Source organism: Gadus chalcogrammus, chromosome 9 (genome assembly GCF_026213295.1).
Source record: "Gadus chalcogrammus isolate NIFS_2021 chromosome 9, NIFS_Gcha_1.0, whole genome shotgun sequence".
In the NCBI taxonomy this organism is placed as follows: Eukaryota; Metazoa; Chordata; class Actinopteri; order Gadiformes; family Gadidae; genus Gadus; species Gadus chalcogrammus.
The window spans coordinates 12070079-12089370 of record NC_079420.1 but is presented as its reverse complement, the minus strand read 5'-3'; the positions used below and the strand labels follow the sequence as shown (position 1 = coordinate 12089370).

The 19292-nt window shown below is 53.9% G+C and overlaps 2 protein-coding genes across 2 annotated transcripts; one reads left to right on the top strand and one right to left on the bottom strand.

Annotated features, from left to right (window-relative positions):
• Nucleotides 1-51: 51 nt before the first annotated feature.
• Nucleotides 52-9065, top strand: prr5l (proline rich 5 like). Its single transcript, XM_056598299.1, has 9 exons — nt 52-278; nt 2253-2412; nt 4408-4488; nt 5472-5520; nt 5922-5979; nt 6190-6281; nt 6630-6767; nt 7431-7548; nt 7851-9065. Exons 2-9 carry the CDS (start codon nt 2294-2296, stop codon nt 8120-8122), a joined length of 927 nt encoding a protein of 308 aa, XP_056454274.1. The 5' UTR covers nt 52-278; nt 2253-2293; the 3' UTR covers nt 8123-9065.
• On the bottom strand, nt 7682-18453 carry znf609a (zinc finger protein 609a). Its single transcript, XM_056598294.1, has 9 exons — nt 18099-18453; nt 15940-16730; nt 15003-15327; nt 14749-14836; nt 11602-14053; nt 10601-11021; nt 9896-10273; nt 9643-9721; nt 7682-9212 (listed from the first exon to the last, which is right to left on the bottom strand). Exons 2-8 carry the CDS (start codon nt 16666-16668, stop codon nt 9648-9650), a joined length of 4467 nt encoding a protein of 1488 aa, XP_056454269.1. The 5' UTR covers nt 16669-16730; nt 18099-18453; the 3' UTR covers nt 7682-9212; nt 9643-9647.
• Nucleotides 18454-19292: the final 839 nt, after the last annotated feature.

The window sequence follows — 19292 nt, the reverse complement described above, 5'->3', positions numbered from 1 at the left end:
CTGCCTGTCACAGCAGGAGGGGGCGGGGCCTGCAGATGACAGGCAGCCTGTTGCTCCTGAAGATGATCTGTTCGGAGGAGCTCCGCTGACTCTCAGGTGATCTGAAGAGCTGAAGTTAGGGTCTGAGGCCGGAGGCTGTAGTTTGAAACAGAGTTACTTAGTAAAATCTTTGAAGCGGGCCAGAGGCCATGGCTTCAGAGACCAATTGGCTGGATAATAAACGGACCTTCTTCTTTACGGCCTGTCCGGGAGGACGTTGAGGTGAAGACGTCGCGGAGGTGAGTGGAACGCTCGCTTAACGGAGCTTTATCCGTTAAAAGTCCACTTTGATCCACAGAGAGGTTCCGACAGATCATCTGCTGCACATGTTTCTGATTAAACACGATAACCAAACATCACATGAAGTCAGTCTTCATCTCACGCGCAACCTACTGCACGCAAACGCACGCACGCGCGCACACACACACGCGGGAGTGTATTAAGGGGTTGAATCGCTGCACGTGAGAATGCCGAACCTCACAACACAAAGTAACGAATTAAGTAATAAACCGGATGAAGGAACCAGCCCTGAGCCAAGCTTCATTCAGATGACACACACACACACACATATATATATATATATATATATATATATATATATATATATATATATGTATAATAAAAAAAAAAAACATTTATATATATATATTATATATATATTATATATAATATAGATATAAATGTTTTTTTTTTTATTAGACGGCTCTTCTCAATGCTGTGGAACGCTCCGTTCACTTGCATGGGCCTTCACAACTTAACTGCTGTAACTGTTACTTTATATATATCAGGCATCAGAATATACATCATACCTGAGTAAACAACTCAGTAAACCAAGAGGAATACACGTTTAAACTTTACGCCCTGAAACCATTCAAACCAACCGGAGCGAACCGCAGACTGCTGTCCAAGAAACCCACCACACCACCTCTACTCAGGACCTCCAGACCTCCTCCACTCAGGACCCCCAGACCTCCAGACCTCCTCTGAGGACCAGACCTCCTCTAAGGACCTCCAGACCTCCTCTGAGGATCAGACCTCCTCTGAGGACCCCCAGACCTCCAGACCTCCTCTAAGGACCTCCAGACCTCCTCTGAGGACCTCCAGACCTCCTCTGAGGACCTCCAGACCTCCTCTGAAGACCTCTAGACCTCCTCTGAGGACCAGACCTCCTCCACTCAGGACCACCAGATCTCCTCTGAGGACCAGACCTCCTCCTCTGAGGCCCAGACCTCCTCTGAAGTCCACCACCAGTCTTCACCCTTTGGTTTGGTCCTCACCGGCTGCCGTACTGGCCTGGTTGGTTGACAGTCAGGGCAAATTCCATTTATCACAAATATGTTGGGATGATTGGATTTTGGATGTTACACACTCTAGTTGCATGCTAGAGTGTGTGTGTGTGTGTGTGTGTGTGTGTGTGTGTGTGTGTGTGTGTGTGTGTGTGTGTGTGTGTGTGTGTGTGTGTGTGTGTGTGTGTGTGTGTGTGTGTTTGCTCGAGTGTGTGTGTGTGTGACAGAGAGACAGGAAACCCGACAGTCAGAGAGAGAGAGGAAACCAGGGTTGAAACGGAAGCTTCTTCTGAGTGAAGGTCACCGCGCTCCCTGTGAGTGCTCAGTGCTGAGCCTCATTCTACCGTCACTCTCTCTGACCATCATCTGGGGACACATCCACACCTCTCTTCATCTGCTCAATAATCAACACAATTTGCAAGAATAACAAAGACTGTTATGCCCCTTTACCACGACAGTACCGGCTCAACTCACCACGACTTCGCGCGGCACGACTTGGTTTAGTTCCAGGCACGTCGTGTTTCAATCTAGAATGTACCGCTTCATCGTAGGCGGGTCGTCATAGCACGCATGCGCAAAACTGTGACACATTGGCGACCACATGACACATAAACGGACAGGGTTACGCACAGGAGCGCCTCCCCCCCCTGTCACGGTCCACTGCGTGGTCTCGCCAGCTGATCCTGCCATGTTCAATAATCATTCACTATTGTTGACTGAACGCTGATGATAGTATCTAAAGATGCGGGTGTCGGGTGTCAGGATGTTGCACTCATTATTATTCGTCCTGTGGCGTCACAATCAGTGGCAAGCAGCCTGGTTGCGTCACAAAAGTATCAGATCAGCTCTCTTGTAACCTCGACGGAGGTTAAAGGCCCCCCTTTATTTTGCATCCTTAGGTGTTTAACTAAGGCCCTGTGTCCTCAGGTGTGTCTCCTAAGGCCCTGTCTCACAGCAGATCGGTGACCATGGGGTCTCTGCGGAGGCCCAGGGCTCGCTTCATGAGCTCCCCGGTGCTCTCGGACCTGGCCCGCTTCCAGAACGGATCCTCAGCTCTGCAGCTGTCCAACACCAGCGTGTGGAACAGGTGAGTCCACCTCTACCCCCTCCATCTCCAACCCCTTCATCAGTTCCCTCCCTCTAGAGGGGCGTGGTCCTGTATCTGGTATAGAGGGGCGTGGTCCTAGAGGGGCGGGGTCCTGTATCTGGTATAGAGGGGCGTGGTCCTAGAGGGGCGTGGTCCTAGAGGGGCAGGGTCCTAGAGGGGCGTGGTCCTGTATCTGGTATAGAGGGGCGTGGTCCTAGAGGGGCGTGGTCCTAGAGGGGCAGGGTCCTAGAGGGGCAGGGTCCTAGAGGGGTGTGGTCCTAGAGGGGCGTGGTCCTAGAGGGGCAGGGTCCTAGAGGGGCATGGTCCTGTATCTGGTATAGAGGGGCGTGGTCCTAGAGGGACGTGGTCCTAGAGGGACGTGGTCCTAGAGGGGCAGGGTCCTAGAGGGGCGGGGTCCTGTCTCTGGTAAAGAGGGGCGGGGTCCTGTCTCTGGGAAAGAGGGGCGGGGTCCTAGAGGGGCGTGGTCCTAGACTGTACAGAGTGGTCTCTGCCAGAGCAGGGTTCACCTCAGGGTTTCTGCTGTGTAGCAGAGCAAGGCTGAGATTAGCTGAGTTTAGCGTAGATTATCATAGATTACCGTAACCCAGGAGACGGAGGAATGACCACTAGATCCTGATCCCAGAGCGCAGAGTTCAACTCTCTGAGAACGGCTCTGCAACGTTAAGAATCGCTGCTCTGGATTGATTTGTATTAATTGACTTGAAGTGCAACTTGTAGAGCAAGGCACTAACACTGCCAGGGTGGGGGTTCCATTCCCCACTGGAGTCTCCCATAGTTAGAATGCACACACACAAACACAGCCTTGACGGTTAGGGGACGGATGTGTCGGCAGGATGAGGACGTGAGATGCAGAGTGAGAGGAGGCCTCTTGTTTAGCTTTAACCTACTACTTCCTGTCTGCACAGGAAGTAGTGGCAGGATGAGACTATTGGCACAGGAAGAGCGAGAGATACTGAGTGACTCGGTATCTCTCGCTTCGTAAGGCACACACATGCATGAATGCACACACACATGCACTTTAATTAACACTTAAAGTGACTATGATTTCCTGTCCTTGTTCCTGGTGTAGATCACTCTTGTGCTGATTGGTTATATGATAGACGCTTGATGTCTTGCACAAAAAAGGAATTTCAAGATTTGGTTAAAAAATAAAGTGTCTTCATTTATTCATAAGTCGCTTCTAATTCTTATTCAAACAAATTCAAAGTAAAAATGATTGTTGAAATCATAACATGAGATGGGAGTTATGCAAGGTCTAAAACAGTATGCTTTTCCAGCCAGCCCCCCCAAGGCCACAGGTCCTTTCCTCTTGAGGAGAAGGACCTCCTGTAGGACACACACAGCAGGCGCCAATCTATTAATTAGTCATCAATTAATATCACACACACACACACAGACACGCACAGAAAACGGTAACTAAATGAAAACAAAGGAATTGGCTCCTACACACATACATAACATAGAGAGCTGCCAAGTGGACAGAAAAGTGTCGGTGTACGGTCTGTGTGCAAACCACCGATCACTGATCATGTTGACCAGTTTATGATCAGACATCCAAACTTCAAAAGGAGCCAGCAAAAGAGGATTTAGTTCCAAAGAGAGCATCAATGTCAGTTGGAAATATTTTGGTGACAGAAAGGACGCTGTTGACCAAAAACAGGTACTTTGTCGAGACTGCCTTGCAATTGTTGCCACAACAAAATGCAACACGGCTAACTAGATGCCCTCCAAAGACTTTGGATGCCTTTGCCAGTGTTGCACCAGAGAGGGGTTCACAACACATCTATGCCCTCCGCGACAAATTCACCCAAACATTAACCTGAGTCCATCTGACATTGATTGACAGCCAGAATAGCCAATAAGACAGAGAGCACATTCACCTATAGCGTAAATATGAACAAGATATGAACAAATCCTTGTGTTACTGCGAGGTATCACCGCTCAACCCTCAGCCTTTGACCCTCAATCCCTCAGTGTCCAGACGGCTGTCATGAGGGTGTTCCAGGGAGGAGGGCTGCAGGCCAACGAGCTCTACACGCTCAACGAGAGCATCAGGTACACACCATGCCCTCGTAAACTATGAAAACCCTATAACATGTCCTCATAAACAGACTAGCATCCCTATGGCATGTCCTCATAAACCATATTATCCCTATAACATGTCCTCATAAACAGATTAACAGTACTATACCATGTTCTCATAAACTGATTTACATCACTACACCATGTCCTCACAGACGATATCACTATAAGATGTCCTCATAGACAGATTAACAACACTATAAGATGTCCTCATAGACGATGATATCACTATAACATGTCATGATAAACAGACTAGCATAACTTGATTCTATTTTCCAATTTATTCCCTTTATTGACTATTTTATTTGATATATTATGGTTTAAATTCATTCCATAGTCTTCCCTGGCCTTGCTACTAGAAGGTCACAGTGTACTCTGGGTTAGGGTCTGGCTCATCGCTAGCAGCACACCATCTGGATGTCTCCTCTGTCAGCTCCTGGCCCCTCCCACTTTCTTCAAATGATCTGTGATTCAGAGGCGTGAAATGAGATCAAAATGAAGGCTAGATGTATGCCGTTACCACACCATGTTGACTTTTGTTCATAGCCCTTGAAGGAACAAACTGGGTCACAACCAATTCTGAATGTTCTTGTTTCCCCCCGGGGATCAATAAAGTATTTCTAATCTAATCTAATCTAACATCCTGACACACACATACAATAACATCAAGAGTAAATTCCATCTCTCATGGGAACCAAAAGCGTCCCAGTGGCCCGGCGGCCGTATCTGATGAGCGTTCCTACGTATCAGTTCCTCATTGCTGCATGCCTGATTATCATCTCTGGAGCAGAGTTCACAGCTCAATGGAACATTGGGCCCTGAAGCCCTGAAACCCTGAAGCCTTTCAGCCAGCGGCTCACATTGAGTGAGGGGTGGCCCCACAACCAGGGGGGTCGACCACCAGGGGGGGCCCAGAGAGAAGAGGACGTGACCGTGAGTGTTTCCTGTTCCAACAGGTGGCTTTTGAAGACCGAACTGGGCTCCTTTATCACAGACTTCCTACAGGTAAGAAACACACTAACAAGGACCTACAGGTAAACACACTGACTTGGACCTACAGGTGAACACACTAACGAGGACCTACAGGTGAACTCACTAATTACGACCTACAGGTAAACACACTAACGAGGTATTACAGGTGAACACACTAACGAGGACCTACAGGTAAACACACTAGCAAAGTGCCTCAGGTAAACACACTAACGAGGTGCTACAGGTGAACACACTAACGACGACCTACAGGTAAACACACTAACGAGGACCTACAGGTAAAAACACTAGCAAAGTGCTACAGGTAAACACACTAACGAGGTGCTACAGGTGAAGAAGGGTTCTCATACCTGATTACCTACTAACAGCTACAAGGCTCAGGGTCAAGTCGTTACCGTGTCTTTTTGTACCCCCAGAACCAGCTGCTGACCAAGGGTCTTGAGCGCCTCCTGGAGAAGATCCAGTTCTATGATGGTGAGATCTTTAGATGTTGAGACTACTTCTAGGATGTTTAGATCTATGAAGGTGAGATGTTTACAAAGCTTTTCTGATGTCTGATGTTCTGATGTAACGTTTAAAATGAAAGGTGTGTCATGGAGCCGTCAGTCTAGCATACAGTCGCAGACGAGCATAATATCCTGGCATACACATAACATAACATATCTGCCCTGTTGGGGTAACTAGGTAACAACCAGCTGACGATGCTGTCTGAGATATGGGTTCGATTCTTTACGGAGACACTGCCGACCCTACAGGCTATATTCTACCCTGTCCAGGTAAACCCTGATCTACTACCCTAGTGCCCTATCCCAGACCCTGATACACACTGACCCTGATATACCCTGACCGTGATACACACTACCCTGACATAACCGGACCCTGATACTCACGACCCTGATAGACCCGACCCTGATACATCCTGAACCTGATATACACTACCCTGACCCTACACACTACCATATCTCAGAAGGATCTGCAAATTTTTTTTTTTTTTACAAGGCAGAAGAGTTTTACTAAATGTTTGTCTGTGTGCGCGTGCGTGTGTGCTTCTATGTGTGTGTGTGTGTGTGCGTGTGTCGTGTGCCGTGTGCCGTGTGCGTGTGCGTGTTTGTGTGTGTGTGTAGGGACAGGAGCTGACCATCAGACAGATGTGTCTGCTGGCGTTCAGAGACCAGGTTCTGCTGCAGCTCGCCCTGGAGGAGACGCTGGGTGCTGCGGCCGGCGTCCCCCCGCCCCTCACACAGATGCTGCTGGTGCTGCAGGTACACACAGCTGGGGGGTCGTCCAGGACCACACCTCAGGACTTTGGCCATGTCTGTATCTAGCGTGGTCTGTCTGTCTGTCTGTCTGTCTGTCTCTAGTTTGGTCTGTCTGTCTGTAGCGTGGTCTGTCAGTCTGTCTCTAGCTTGGTGTGAATGTCTGTCTCTAGCGTGGTTTGTCTGTCTGTCTCTAGCGTGGTCTGCCTGTCTGTCTCTAGCGTGGTTTGTCCGTCTGTCTCTACCGTGATCTGCCTGTCGGTCTCTAGCATGGTCTATCTGTCTGTCTGTCTCTAGTGTGGTCCGTCTGTCTCTAGCGTGGTCTGCCTGTCTGTAGTGTGGTCTGCCTGTCTGTCTGCAGCATAGTCTGTCTTTCTGTCTCTGGCGTGGTCTGCCTTTCTGCCTCTAGCGTGGTCTGCCCGTCTGTCTCTAGCTTGGTCTGCCTGTCTGTCTCTAGTGTGGTCTGTCTGTCTGTCTCTAGCGTGGTCTGCCTGTCTGTCTCTAGCTTGGTCTGCCTGTCTGTCTCTAGTGTGGTCTGCCTGTCTGTCTCTAGCGTGGTCTGCCTGTCTGTCTCTAGCTTGGTCTGCCTGTCTGTCTCTAGCGTGGCCTGCTTGTCTGTCTGTAGCGTGGTCTGCCAGTCTCTAGCTGATCTGCCTGTCTGTCCTTCAGGGGGTCCAGGATCCCAGTGGTCTGGGTCCGCAGTATCTACAGCTGGAGCGTTTGGTGGAGATGGGTGTGTCCCCGTATCTCGGCAACGTCCTGCGCCATGGCAACCAGCAGCAGCCAGGTCAGTATACCGTTACCCTAACAACCCTCACCATCACTACCACGGTTACCGTGACAACCACTGTAAACATAGATACTATTGTTACTATAACTACCAGTTACTATAAATAAATACCATTGTTACCATGGCTATTGTTACTTTAACCACCAGTTACCATGGCTACTATTGTTACTATAACTACCGATTACTTTAAATAAATATCACTGTTACCATGGCTACTATTGTTACCAGTGAAGGAAGGTTAAAGGTTATATTCCTATGGACTTCCTGTTCCTGACGAGTGTCCTTCCCCCTGCGGCCAGACGAGGGCGTCGGGGAGCGCCCCCCCCAGGCGGGGTCCCAGGGGTCCAAGGGGGCGGAGCCGCCCTTCGCCCGGCCCGACTCCGACTCCTTGCCCCCCCTGATGGAACAGGAGGGCGAGGCCTACCTGGAGAGGGCGGGGGGTCAGCGGCGCCACACGGTGGCCAACGCCCACTCAGACCTCCAGCTGCTGACCGCCTCTAGCAGGATGCATGCTGGGGGGGGAGGGGCCCCGAGAGAATCTCCGGCCAATCGCACGGCACACAGGCTCTGAGGGCGGGGCTGAGCACGGATTTGGGGGCAGGGTAAAGCCTGCTGGTCATCTGAGGTCAGCAGAGATGTGTTGCTCAAGAGAACGTGTGGCAGCTGGCGAGGAACCCTGACTCTGTGGGGACTGACCGTATAGATCACTGTACATGACCGAATACACATGAGCATATGTAAATAAGGTAATGTACATGATCATATACACATTACAATATGTGCAATAACATACGTTACCATATGTACATTACAATATGGTAATGTTAATTCGCATGTGTACAGTACATATAAACAATACAATATATACATTACCATATGGTCACGTACATATGGTAATGTTCATTACCATATGTACATTACAATCCTCCATGTACCTTCTGTTGGACACCAGTCGAACGTGATCCACATGTTGTACTTTTATAAAGGAGACTTTTACCACTTAAATCTCCAGACTTTTTCTTCACAGGTTTGTTTTAAAGGTTAGGAAGCAATCCGGCCACATTCCACTTTGGCATTTAGCCATGGTCACACTAGCAACATATCAACTCTCTCCGTGAAGTGAGTGCTGATTGGTCGAGCAGGTGACGCATCAGGGTGCAGACACTAAAATCTATTGTGTTGGCTGGGATCAGTGTGAGCAATATTTAGTCATTTGTGTCAGCTTAGGGTTGAAAATGGTGTTACTGCCCCCTAGTGTACGAGTTACCGTGACCTGAAAGTATGTGTGTGCAAGCGTGAGTGTGTGTTGAATGACTACACTTGATATTCCACCAGTTACAATTTTAATAACATCAACATGTAGAAAAACAGAAGAGCATCCAGAAACTTCTTTTAAAATTATTCCCCTGTACAGTATTTACACACACACACACACACACACACACACACACACACACACACACACACACACACACACACACACACACACACACACACACACACACACACACACACACACACACACACACACACACACACACACACCTGAGCCTAGCCCGACAGTCCTAGCCTAGCCCCACAGTTCTAGACCAGCTCCAGAGGTCCATCAGAAGTGTGTCCAGTGTTGGGGAGCAGGAGGTCGGCTGGTTCATCTGTTGTCCCTTTGGGAAAACATGAATGAATTTCAGGATGTTAAAACGGCTAGGATACATTGCCAACAGCAAGGATACAGTGCTAACGGCTAGGTCATCTCAAACCACAAAGGCTCCCGTAGCTGTGTCTTAGCAACGGAGCTGACTGGGGTTTGGTTATTTCAGGGTAAGGGTCAGAGGATTTGGTTATGTCTGGGTTAGGGGCAGAGGGTATGGTTGTATCAGCGTTAGGGTCAAAGGGTATGGTTGTATCAGCGTTAGGGTCAGAGGGTTTGGTTATATCAGGGTTAGGGTCAGGAGTTTGGTTATATCAGGGTTAGGGTCAGAGGGTTTGGTTATATCAGGGTTAGGGGCAGAGGGTTTGGTTATATCAGGGTTAGGGTCAGAGGTCAGAGGGTATGGTTATATCAGGGTTAGGGTCAGAGGGTAGGAGTCTTACCTTCCTCACCTCCTCGCCGGGGGGTACATGGAGGGAGCGGTGGCCTGCTGACTGGCTACGATGGCGGACGATGACATGCCTGAGGGGGAGGAGCCAAATGTCAGATCACTCACCCGTACTTAAGGGTAACTCACCCGTCCCCAAGGGTAACCCACCCGTCCCTAAGGGTAAGGTAAGGCTGACCTGTGGCGTAGGGCAGGTCGTACTGCCCCTTAGGGGTAAGGTACGGGTTAGGGTAAGGGTTGAGGCCTACCTGCATTATAGGGCAGGTCGTACTGCCCTGACAGCAGGGGGTACCCAAGGTGGTGGTGTGAGGTGACGGCGCGCTGGGAGGGGGAGGAGCGCGGCCGCTCCCCGTCCCTCTCCCCCCCGCCCCCCCCTCCTCCACCCCCCCCTCCTCCTCCTCCTCCTCCCCCGCCCCCCCGGGGGTCCCGGTCTGGGGGGCCCTTGGGGGGCCCGGCGGTGGAGGAGGACTTGGTCTTGTAGTGGGAGGCGTGCTGCTGCAACAGCTCCAGGGCCTTGGTGTCCCCGGGCGGCTTGGAGCCCGACGGGCTGGAGCGGGACTCCGCCTCCTCACAGCCCTTCCCCCCGTAGGGCGCGGAGAACGGGTAGCCCGCCGGCAGGTAGGAGCCTGGGGGGTGGGGGGCACGTCAGCAACACAACAGCACCACGCACGCACAACACACGTAGCACCACAACACACTTCAGCACCACAACACGCATCAGAACCACAACACACATCAGAACCACAACACACATCAGAACCACAACACACATCAGAACCACAACACACATCAGAACCACTACACGCATCAGAACCACAACACATGGGTCTACAGGAGGTCTACAGAGTATCTACATGGGTGGGGTCTACAGGGGGTCTACATGGGTATGGTCTACAGGGGGTCTATAGGAGGTCTACAGGTCGTCTACGTGGGTGGGGTCTACAGGCTCTCACCAGGGTAGTTGTGGATCATGACGGAGGGCACCCCGCGGTAGCCGGGCGTGTTTGGGTCGAAGCCCTGGCCGTAGGCGTAGGCCCCCTGCATGTAGGGCAGGTAGGCCTGGTGCTGCTGGGGAGAGAAGTGCATGTGGAGCGGCCGGGGGTCCTTCCCCACGCCCCGGGGGTCCTCGGGGGCCCGGGGCCCCTCCCTCCCCTCCCCTGACTCCTCCCTCTGGTGCTCCTCCTTGGGGCGAGGCTTCTCCTCCTTCCCCTTCCTGTCCCTCTCTCTTTCTCTCTCTCTGTCTCTCTCCCTCTCGCGGTCTCTCTCGCGGTCTCTCTCGCGGTCCCGCTCCCTCTCCCTCTCGTCCCTCCACCGCTCCTCGTCCGCTGGGTACTTGTTGGGGTAGACGTAGGGCCACAGGCGCGAGTCCGGCTCCTGGGGGGGAGGAGAAGGGAGGGGGAGAGAGAAGAGACGCTCAGAACAGCCGTAACCAACAACCTTCTACCCAGAGACCCTCACCGAAACACTGGCTGAGAACACTCATCTGTCGGCCTTTTACAGTGCTTTGATGGGTTGGATGATGGTGTGTTGGATGATGGTGTGTTGGATGATGGTGTGTTGGATGACGGTTTGTTGGATGATGTGTTGGATGACGGTGTGTTGGATGATGGTGTGTTGGATGACGGTGTGTTGGATGATGGTGTGTTGGATGACGGTGTGTTGGATGATGGTGTGTTGGATGACAGTGTGTTGGATGATGGTGTGTTAGATGATGGTGTGTTGGATGACAGTGTGTTGGATGACGGTGTGTTGGATAATGGTGTGTTGGATGACGGTGTGTTGGATGACGGTGTGTTGGATGATGGTGTGTTGGATGACGGTGTGTTGGATGACGGTGTGTTGGATGACGGTGTGTTGGATGACGGTGTGTTGGATGACGGTGTGTTGGATGACGGTGTGTTGGATGATGGTGTGTTAGATGGTGTGTTGGATCTTCAAGGGGTCCTGGTCATACCTGTCTGTACCACATGGCTGGCTCCATGCCGGCCGGCCGGCCCGTCTCCATGGCAACCTTGGGGTCCTCCTTGCCACGGTACCCCGGGGGGGGGGCGCCCCCCGGAGTCCTCCTGCCCCCCCCCTCCTCCTCCTCCTTGGACATGATGACCGACTTGCTCTTCTCCGTCCCCGGAGTCCCGGGGGTCCCGAGGGCCCCTGGGGGTCCGGCCCCGTGGCCGGGTTCCTTCAGCTTACTGGCGAGGAGGTGGGGGGTTGGGAGGGGGTCGTGGTGGGCGGGGCCGCCCCCCCCCTTGGGGCCCGGGTCCGGCGGACCGGGGGGAGGCGGGCCCTTCTGCTTCCCCTCTTCCTTTCCGCCGGCTGCGTGCTCGGCTCTCCTCTCAGGGGGGCGGGGCCGGTCGTCATGGGGACGGGGCCGGTCGTCGTGGGGGCGGGTCCTCTCGTCGTGGGGGCGGGGTCTCTCGTCGTGGGGGCGGGGTCTCTCGTCGTGGGGGCGGGGTCTTTCGTCGTGGGGGCGGGGTCTGTCGTGGCGGTAGGCGGAGCTGGCCTGCAGCATGTGGCTGTGGTAGGTGTAGGGGGGGACGTAGGCGTACTGGTTGTAGTAGAGCGGGGGCATGTACATGTTGGAGCGCTGCTGGATGACGGACAGCTGCTGCTGCTGCTGCTGCTGCTGTTGCTGCTGCTGCTGCTGCTGCTGCTGCTGCTGCTGGGAAACAAGCCCCGCCCCCCCGGCCTCCAGCTTCCTGTGCTCCGTCGGCTCGGACTTGATCCTCCTCAGCTCCACCTGCTGCTGCTGCTGCTGCTGCTCCCCCTCCTCCTCCTCCACCTCCTCCTCCCTCTCCTTCTTCACCTTCACTTGCGCTCCCTCCACCTGCGGCGGGGCTCCGCCCCCCTGGGGCGCTGCGCCTGGGGGCCCGGGGTAGCCGTAGCGGCCCCCCGGATCCCCGGGGGCGAGCGGGGGGAACAGGGTCTTCTTGGGACCCTCACGGACCCCCGGCTCAAGCTTCACCGACCGGCCCCCCTCCCCGCGCCCCTCGCCGTCCTCGCCCGCATCGGAGATGTCCGAGTAGGCGGGGCTTCCAGTCTTGACGGACAGGCCGTCGGCCCCGTTCTGGCTGAGCTGCAGCGGCGTGAGGGGCGGGGCCAGGCCGATGCAGGGGCTGGGCGTGTTGTCGGAGAAGCTGTACACCTTGTCCGCCTCCGCCTTCATGCTGGCCAGGCGGCTGTGGTGGGGGGGGTGGGGGGGCTCCCCGTTCAGCTGGGGGTCAGAGCACTCCGAGTAGGGGCTCCTCCCCTCCCTGCCCCGGGGGCTGTCCCCCTCCCTCCCCCCCTCCTTCCTCTTCTTCTTCTTCCTCTCTTTAGGACTGCCGGGAGAGGGGCTCGGCGACGGGCTGGGGGCGGGGCAAAGCGGGCTGCCTTCCAGCGGCCCTTTTGATTGGTGGCTTTTAGCACCGGACTGAACCATTAAGGAGGGGTCGTTGGGAATGGATTGAACCATTAAGGAGGGGTCGTTGGGAATGGACTGAACCATTGAGGGGTCGTTGGGGATGGACTGAACCATTAAGGAGGGGTCGTTGGGAATGGAATGAACCATTAAGGAGGGGTCGTTGGGAATGGAATGAACCATTAAGGAGGGGTCGTTGGGAATGGAATGAACCATTAAGGAGGGGTCGTTGGGGATGGACTGAACCATTGAGGAGGGGTCGTTGGAGGGGGGGGTATGCAGGGGGTACAGTGGGCCGGGGGGCCAGCTGGTCTTGCCTGTTTTAACACAGCCCTTCTCCTGCTTGACCCCTGACCCCAGCAGCCGGCCCTCCTCCTCACAGTCCTCCCCTGCCTCCCCCTCACCCCACCTCCGGCCCTGCCGGGACCCCCAGCCCGGGGAGGGGCTCTGGGCCTCGGGCCCGCGGGCCCTGGGGGTGGCGGGGCGGCCGGGGGATCCGGCCGTCCCGTTTGGGGGGGCCGAGGGGACGTGGTCCTCCCCCCCCTCGCTGTCGCCCCCGTCGGGGTCCAGGGGGTCCGGCAGGTTGTGTGCGCGGGCCTGGTGGTACTTCAGCCCGTTGATGTGTTTGTACTTCTTGTTGCAGTTGGGGTGGGGGCAGTCGATGAGGGTGGGGGAGGGGGGGCCACCGGGCTCCGGCGGGGCGCCCGCCCCGGGGCTGGAGGAGGCCCGCATGCGCTTGGTGCTCTTGGGGTCCTCGGGGGCGGGGGGCTCTGTCGGGGGGTCTCCCGGGGGCCTGGGGGTGGGGGTCTTCCTCTTGGTCGCGGGGAGGGGCTCCTCCGGGGCGGAGGGCTGGCTCCCGCGGCGGCCCTTAGCTCCCCCGCTAGCCGCCGCCGCACGTGTCTTACTGCCCCCCCCGCGTGGGTCCGATGAGGAGGAATGGCTTCCGGGCCGCGCCCGCTTGCCCCGCCCACGCCCGCTACGCACCTCCAGCTCTCCCGCCTCGCAGAACCTAGAAGGACGTAACGTTAGCATGGCTAGCACCGACAGACATTAGCATCAAGACAGAATAGCATGGCAAGCACCGAGACGTAGCGTTATCATGGCTACGACGAGGCGTAGCTTCAGCATGGCTAGCAGCGACTAACGTTAGCATCGAGACGGAGCATGAGCGTGGCTAGCACCGAGAGACGTTAGCACCGAGACGTAGCGTTTACGCCTTCAGTTGCTACCAATGTGTGATGTGTGTATATGACTGTACACCATGGTGTGTGTGTATACTACTACTGTGTAGTCTGGTGTGTGTGTCTGTACACTACTACTGTGTAGCCTGGTGTGTGTGTGTGTGTGTATACTACCACTGTGTAGCCTGGTGTGTGTGTGTATACTACTACTGTGTACACCAAAGTGTACTTCCTTTGGTGTACTATTATTACGTAGTACTACATCGGTTTGTTTACATGTATATGGTGTATTACAGTAGTACTAGAGGGTTTATATGTTTATCAATGTAATACTACACCTGTATATGGTATATTACTGTAGTACTACCTTGGTGTGTGTACATGTATATAACTGTAGTAATACCTCGGTGTGTATTCATGTATATTGCTATAGTACTACATGTATACTACTGCAGTACATAATACCTCGGTGTGTGTACATGTATATTACTATTGTACTGCATGTATGTAACTGTAGTATTACCTCGGTGGGGCCCAGTTGTGTCGTGTGCAGTCGAGCAGAGTTCCAACGTAGGTCTTGTTCCTCCAGGACACGTTCACCACCAGCATACCTAGATACACACACCGGATGTGTTAACATGGCTACATGTAGCAGGATGTGTCAACGTGACTACGACTAGCAGGATGTGTAAGCCTGGCTACGACTAGCAGGATGTGTTAGGGTTATGGGTGATGGGTGAAGGGGGGCTGTGTCTGGGGGCTGGTTGCTGGGCTCACCGTCCTCGGTCTCCTGCCAGACAATGCCCTCCAGGTTGACGCTGGTGCCTGGCTCACAGGGCCCCAGGCACTCAGGCTCGGTGGCCAGCGCTACGTGGGCCGTGGTGACGGCCAGGGAGCGAGTGCCCACCGCCAGGGAGCGCGTGCGGACCATGATCTGCTCGCAGCTGGAGGAGATGTCTGCGCTGCTAGCCGGAGCTAGCGACAGGTCTGAGCTAGCAGCAGTGGTTAGCGGGAGCTCTAGGCCAGTGGTAGCAGCTAGCAGGAGGTCCGTGCTTACAGGAACAGCTAGCGGGAGTGCCACAGGAACGGGCGGTGCCTCCATCTGACAAGGTGAAACAAACAGAAACATTTAGCCTTGATAATAAAACATACTATCCCTGGCTAGCCTCTAACCTCTTTAAATATGCCAAAAATGTCTGTGGTTCTTCAGAGGAGAGTGTGGATTATGCTGCCTGATATTATATTACATTATATATACTCCTCATTCCAGGACTTTGCGTATTCATCTCCTTTGAATAAAGGAGACGCTACGCTAGCAAATACTGGCAAAGTCCTGATTCTAAATCACATTGAATTGAGTGATCAAGTGAAAGTTTGGCTAATCAAGCATTCATCAAGGCTCTCGTTAAACGAGGATGGAACACGGAATGAAACTATCATAATATAGCAGAGGGAAACGTCTGTATAACACACACACACACACACACACACACACACACACACACACACACACACACACACACACACACACACACACACACACACACACACACACACACACACACACACACACACACACACCGCCCCTTTGTTCAACATCACCTACAACTACAACATCTAGCCCCTAGTGACCCATCAGGGTGGAGGAGTTCTCACTACACCACCCAGCCCCTAGTGACCCATCAGGGTGGAGGAGGAGTCCTCCAGGTCGTACCTGCTCCCCAGAGCCTATCTGGAGGCTGTGGTACTCGCTGGCCTCCGCCTCCTCATCTGTTGCCATGGCGACGGGCAGCCGTCCCTCTGTCAGATCCAGAGCGATACTCCCATGATGCTCGGCGGCAGCCAAGTCCGTATTCTGTCCCTCAAACAGTCCGGGGTGGGGGGCCCCCTGAGACAGAGCAGGGGCCCCCACCTCTTTGTCCACGGCCCCCACCCCTGAGGGGACCACCTCCATCTTCTCCTTCTTACTCTTCCCGCAGGCCCCCTCCTTGTCCTTTTTGGTGGGGGGACCACTGCGTGTGATTTTGATGCCCTTCTCGGGGCCCTTTGTGGGGGTGTTTGGGCCGGGAGAGGGGGCCTCCCCTGGGGCCCCGCGCCCCGGGAGCTCTCTCTTGGGGGTGTCTGCAGAAGCGGGGGGCTTGCTGCCCTCCTTGGGGGTCTTGCTGCGTTTGGACTTGGTTTTGCTCTGAGCCCCGGGGGCTATGAAGGTCACCTTCTCAGGTAGGGGGGCCCCAGGGCCCGGCGGCGGGGCCCCTGGGCCCGTCGGGGGGGCCATGCCGGCGTCCTTACTACCCGACATCTCCAGCTTCTCCTTCTCCAAATCAGCGTCCAGGTCGATGATGAGGTTCCCTACGCCGATGTCCCACTCATCCCCGCTGTCATACGCCTCCACTGCAGTCGAGTCCACACCGTTCCCGCCTGTATCAGCGCTGCTGAGGGACATGTTACTGGGCCGGGCTATGGAGGGCCGGCTGCCTCTCTGCTACCCAGAGCCCCGCATCTCACCTGAAGAGAGGAGCACAGACACACAGCTAACAGCACAGCTCACCACAGCAACACAACCAACCTTACCACAACATCATAGCTGACAGCGACCATGATAGCTCACAGCTAACAGCAGCAACATAAGTGACAGATAAAAACACCACTAACAAATAAAACAACGCCAGCAGACTAACCCCTGCTCTTTAACAACATGGATCTGTTCTGTACTGCCTAACCCTGACCTGCTCCTTAATGACCTGTCTCTGTTCTGTATCACCCCTACCTGCTCCTTAATGACATGGGTATAGAAGGGTTCACAGCGATAAATAGCTTATAAAAAAGGGTCACATTGAATAAATCCATACAACCCATGCATTAATAAAATGCCTAAATAACATTATTCAGGAAAGTTAAACACAGATTATAACACAGTTAATAACACTAAACCATATGGACCGACGGTTTGCTGGACTTTTGTCTCAAACATATGTAAATATGTGCTTTGGTTATGGAAATACTAGTGTTGACATTATTCCCCTCAACAGCTCATTCATAGAGCCATTTAAATATAACGTGGATTGTTCTGTTATTATTTGTATTTATTAACCTCTCAGCAGTCGGCTGTCCACAGACCCATGAGTCTATGACCCCGTCCCGTCAACAGCTTGTTATTGTTAAAGTCCACCCTAAGGCTTAATATCACCTTTATAGACCTCAGAGCCCGCAGGTCTCCTGGGTCCTACCCTGACCTAGCCCTGATCCAGGGAGTCGACTCCTAACTCCTGCCCGGCTCAGAGCCCCTGAGGTCGGATCAGTGTGGAGGAGCAGCTAGCTTTCTGCTAGCGGGCTAGCCTGTCAGACCCTCATGACCCGAGACCATCATGTCCTGTGTGTTCCCCCGGTTCTCCGATGGGTACCTCCACCAGGAGACTCCCCGTGTAGCAGCCCCACTGGAGGAGAGATCCAGGGCGGTGGGCTGGAGCCTAGCCCCACAGCCAGGGAGCGGGCCTACTGCAAGCCCGCTCCCGGTCTGTGGGGGTAGCAGAGCCCGGGCTTTGGGGGTAGCAGAGCCCGGGCCCCCTGCAGGCCCGTCCCCGGGCTGTGGAGAGCAGAGCCCGGGCCCCCTGCAGTCCCGCTCCCGGGCTGTGGAGGGTAGAGCCCGGGCCCAGGCCAGTCCCCGGGCTGTGGGGGCAGCAGTCCCCGGGCTGTGGGGGGAGCAGAGCCCGGGCCAAGGCCCGTCCCCGGGCTGTGGGGGTAGCAGAGCCCGGGTTCTCTCCAGACAAAGACGCCGTGACCACGGCTAGCTAGATAGCTACTATAGCTCGCTAGCTAACTAGCTAGCAGGCTAACCCCGCGGTTCGTCCTGACCCTCTGTTCTGGCCCACTTACCCCGTGTGTGAACCCGGTCGGGCTGAATTGATCATGTACACTCCATGGACCGATGGGACCGGGTACAGCCCGGGGTAAAGCCCGGGTCCTCGGTGGGTTCGCAGCCCCAGACTCGGTGGATCGTAGCGGCCGATCGATCACTGTGCTGCCGGGAGATCCGCGGCGAGCACCGGGGGACGGACCACTGGAACGCAGCGGCTCCCCGTCCGGTTAAAGTCCACTCACACCGGCCGAGACCCCGTCCTTCTCATTCAGGGGTTTTCTCGGAAGCCAACATTATCATAAATACACTGCTTTTGCTCTCTAGTTTGCCCACATCGAGGCTCTCTGTGTGCGGCTAACGGCTGTTTGTCTGGCGGACGGAGCGACGGAAGACCCGGACCGGAGTCACTGGACCGGACCGGAGTCACTGGACCGGACCGGAGTCACTGGAGCGGAGTCTCGGGACAGTGGATCTGGAATGGATTCAATACATTTCAGGAATATATTCGATACATTGTTAATCCAAGACGGGTAATTCAGGATCACATTCAGTAGTAAATAGATTATTTGGGATATTTTGTATTTTGTCAAATTGGCAGAAAAGGATGCAATGCATGAGGGGGATAATATTTTGGGTTAGAGTTAAGAAGGTTGGTTGGTGTTTGAGTGAGGGTAGGATTAGGTTAGAGTTTGATTGAGGGTAGGGTTAGGTTAGTGTTTGAGTGAGGGTAGGGGTTAGTGTTTGAGTGAGGTAAGGGTTTAAGTGGGGCTAGGGTTAGGTTAGTGATTGAGTGAGGGTAGGGTTAGGTTAGTGTTTGAGTGAGGGTAGGGATAGTGTTTGAGTGAGGGTAGGGTTGGGTTAGTGTTTGAGTGAGGGTTGGGTTAGTTTTTGAGTGAGGGTAGGGTTAGTGTTTGAGTGAGGGTAGGGGTTAGTGTTTGAGTTAGGCAAGGGTTGGTTAGGGTTTGGGTTTTTGAATGAATTTCTAAGTTATTGGTGATAAAACTGTGTTAAAGACATGACACTAGTATATAGTGCAAGAGAAAGAAACAAAATGGTTAAACTTTAAAATAAACACAATGCTACTAATCTGCCTTCTGAGGGAAACTCTGACCCATACCGTGTGTGTGTGTGTGTGGGGGGGGGGGGGGTCAGCTCAGTAATAATAGATGGTCACTCTATCTGACGAGAGAGAGAGAGAGAGAGAGAGAGAG

Excerpts from the sequence above, each read along its gene's own strand:
- prr5l (XM_056598299.1), top strand. The coding sequence starts at position 2,294 with ATGGGGTCTCTGCGGAGGCCCAGGGCTCGCTTCATGAGCTCCCCGGTG. Across the intron at positions 5,521-5,921 it reads TTATCACAGACTTCCTACAG|AACCAGCTGCTGACCAAGGG; the intron begins GTAAGAAACACA and ends TTGTACCCCCAG. Across the intron at positions 6,282-6,629 it reads CTATATTCTACCCTGTCCAG|GGACAGGAGCTGACCATCAG; the intron begins GTAAACCCTGAT and ends GTGTGTGTGTAG.
- znf609a (XM_056598294.1), bottom strand. The coding sequence starts at position 16,668 with ATGTCCCTCAGCAGCGCTGATACAGGCGGGAACGGTGTGGACTCGACT. Across the intron at positions 15,328-15,939 it reads AGATAGGCTCTGGGGAGCAG|ATGGAGGCACCGCCCGTTCC; the intron begins GTACGACCTGGA and ends TCACCTTGTCAG. Across the intron at positions 9,722-9,895 it reads CGACCTGCCCTATAATGCAG|GCATGTCATCGTCCGCCATC; the intron begins GTAGGCCTCAAC and ends CCTCCCCCTCAG.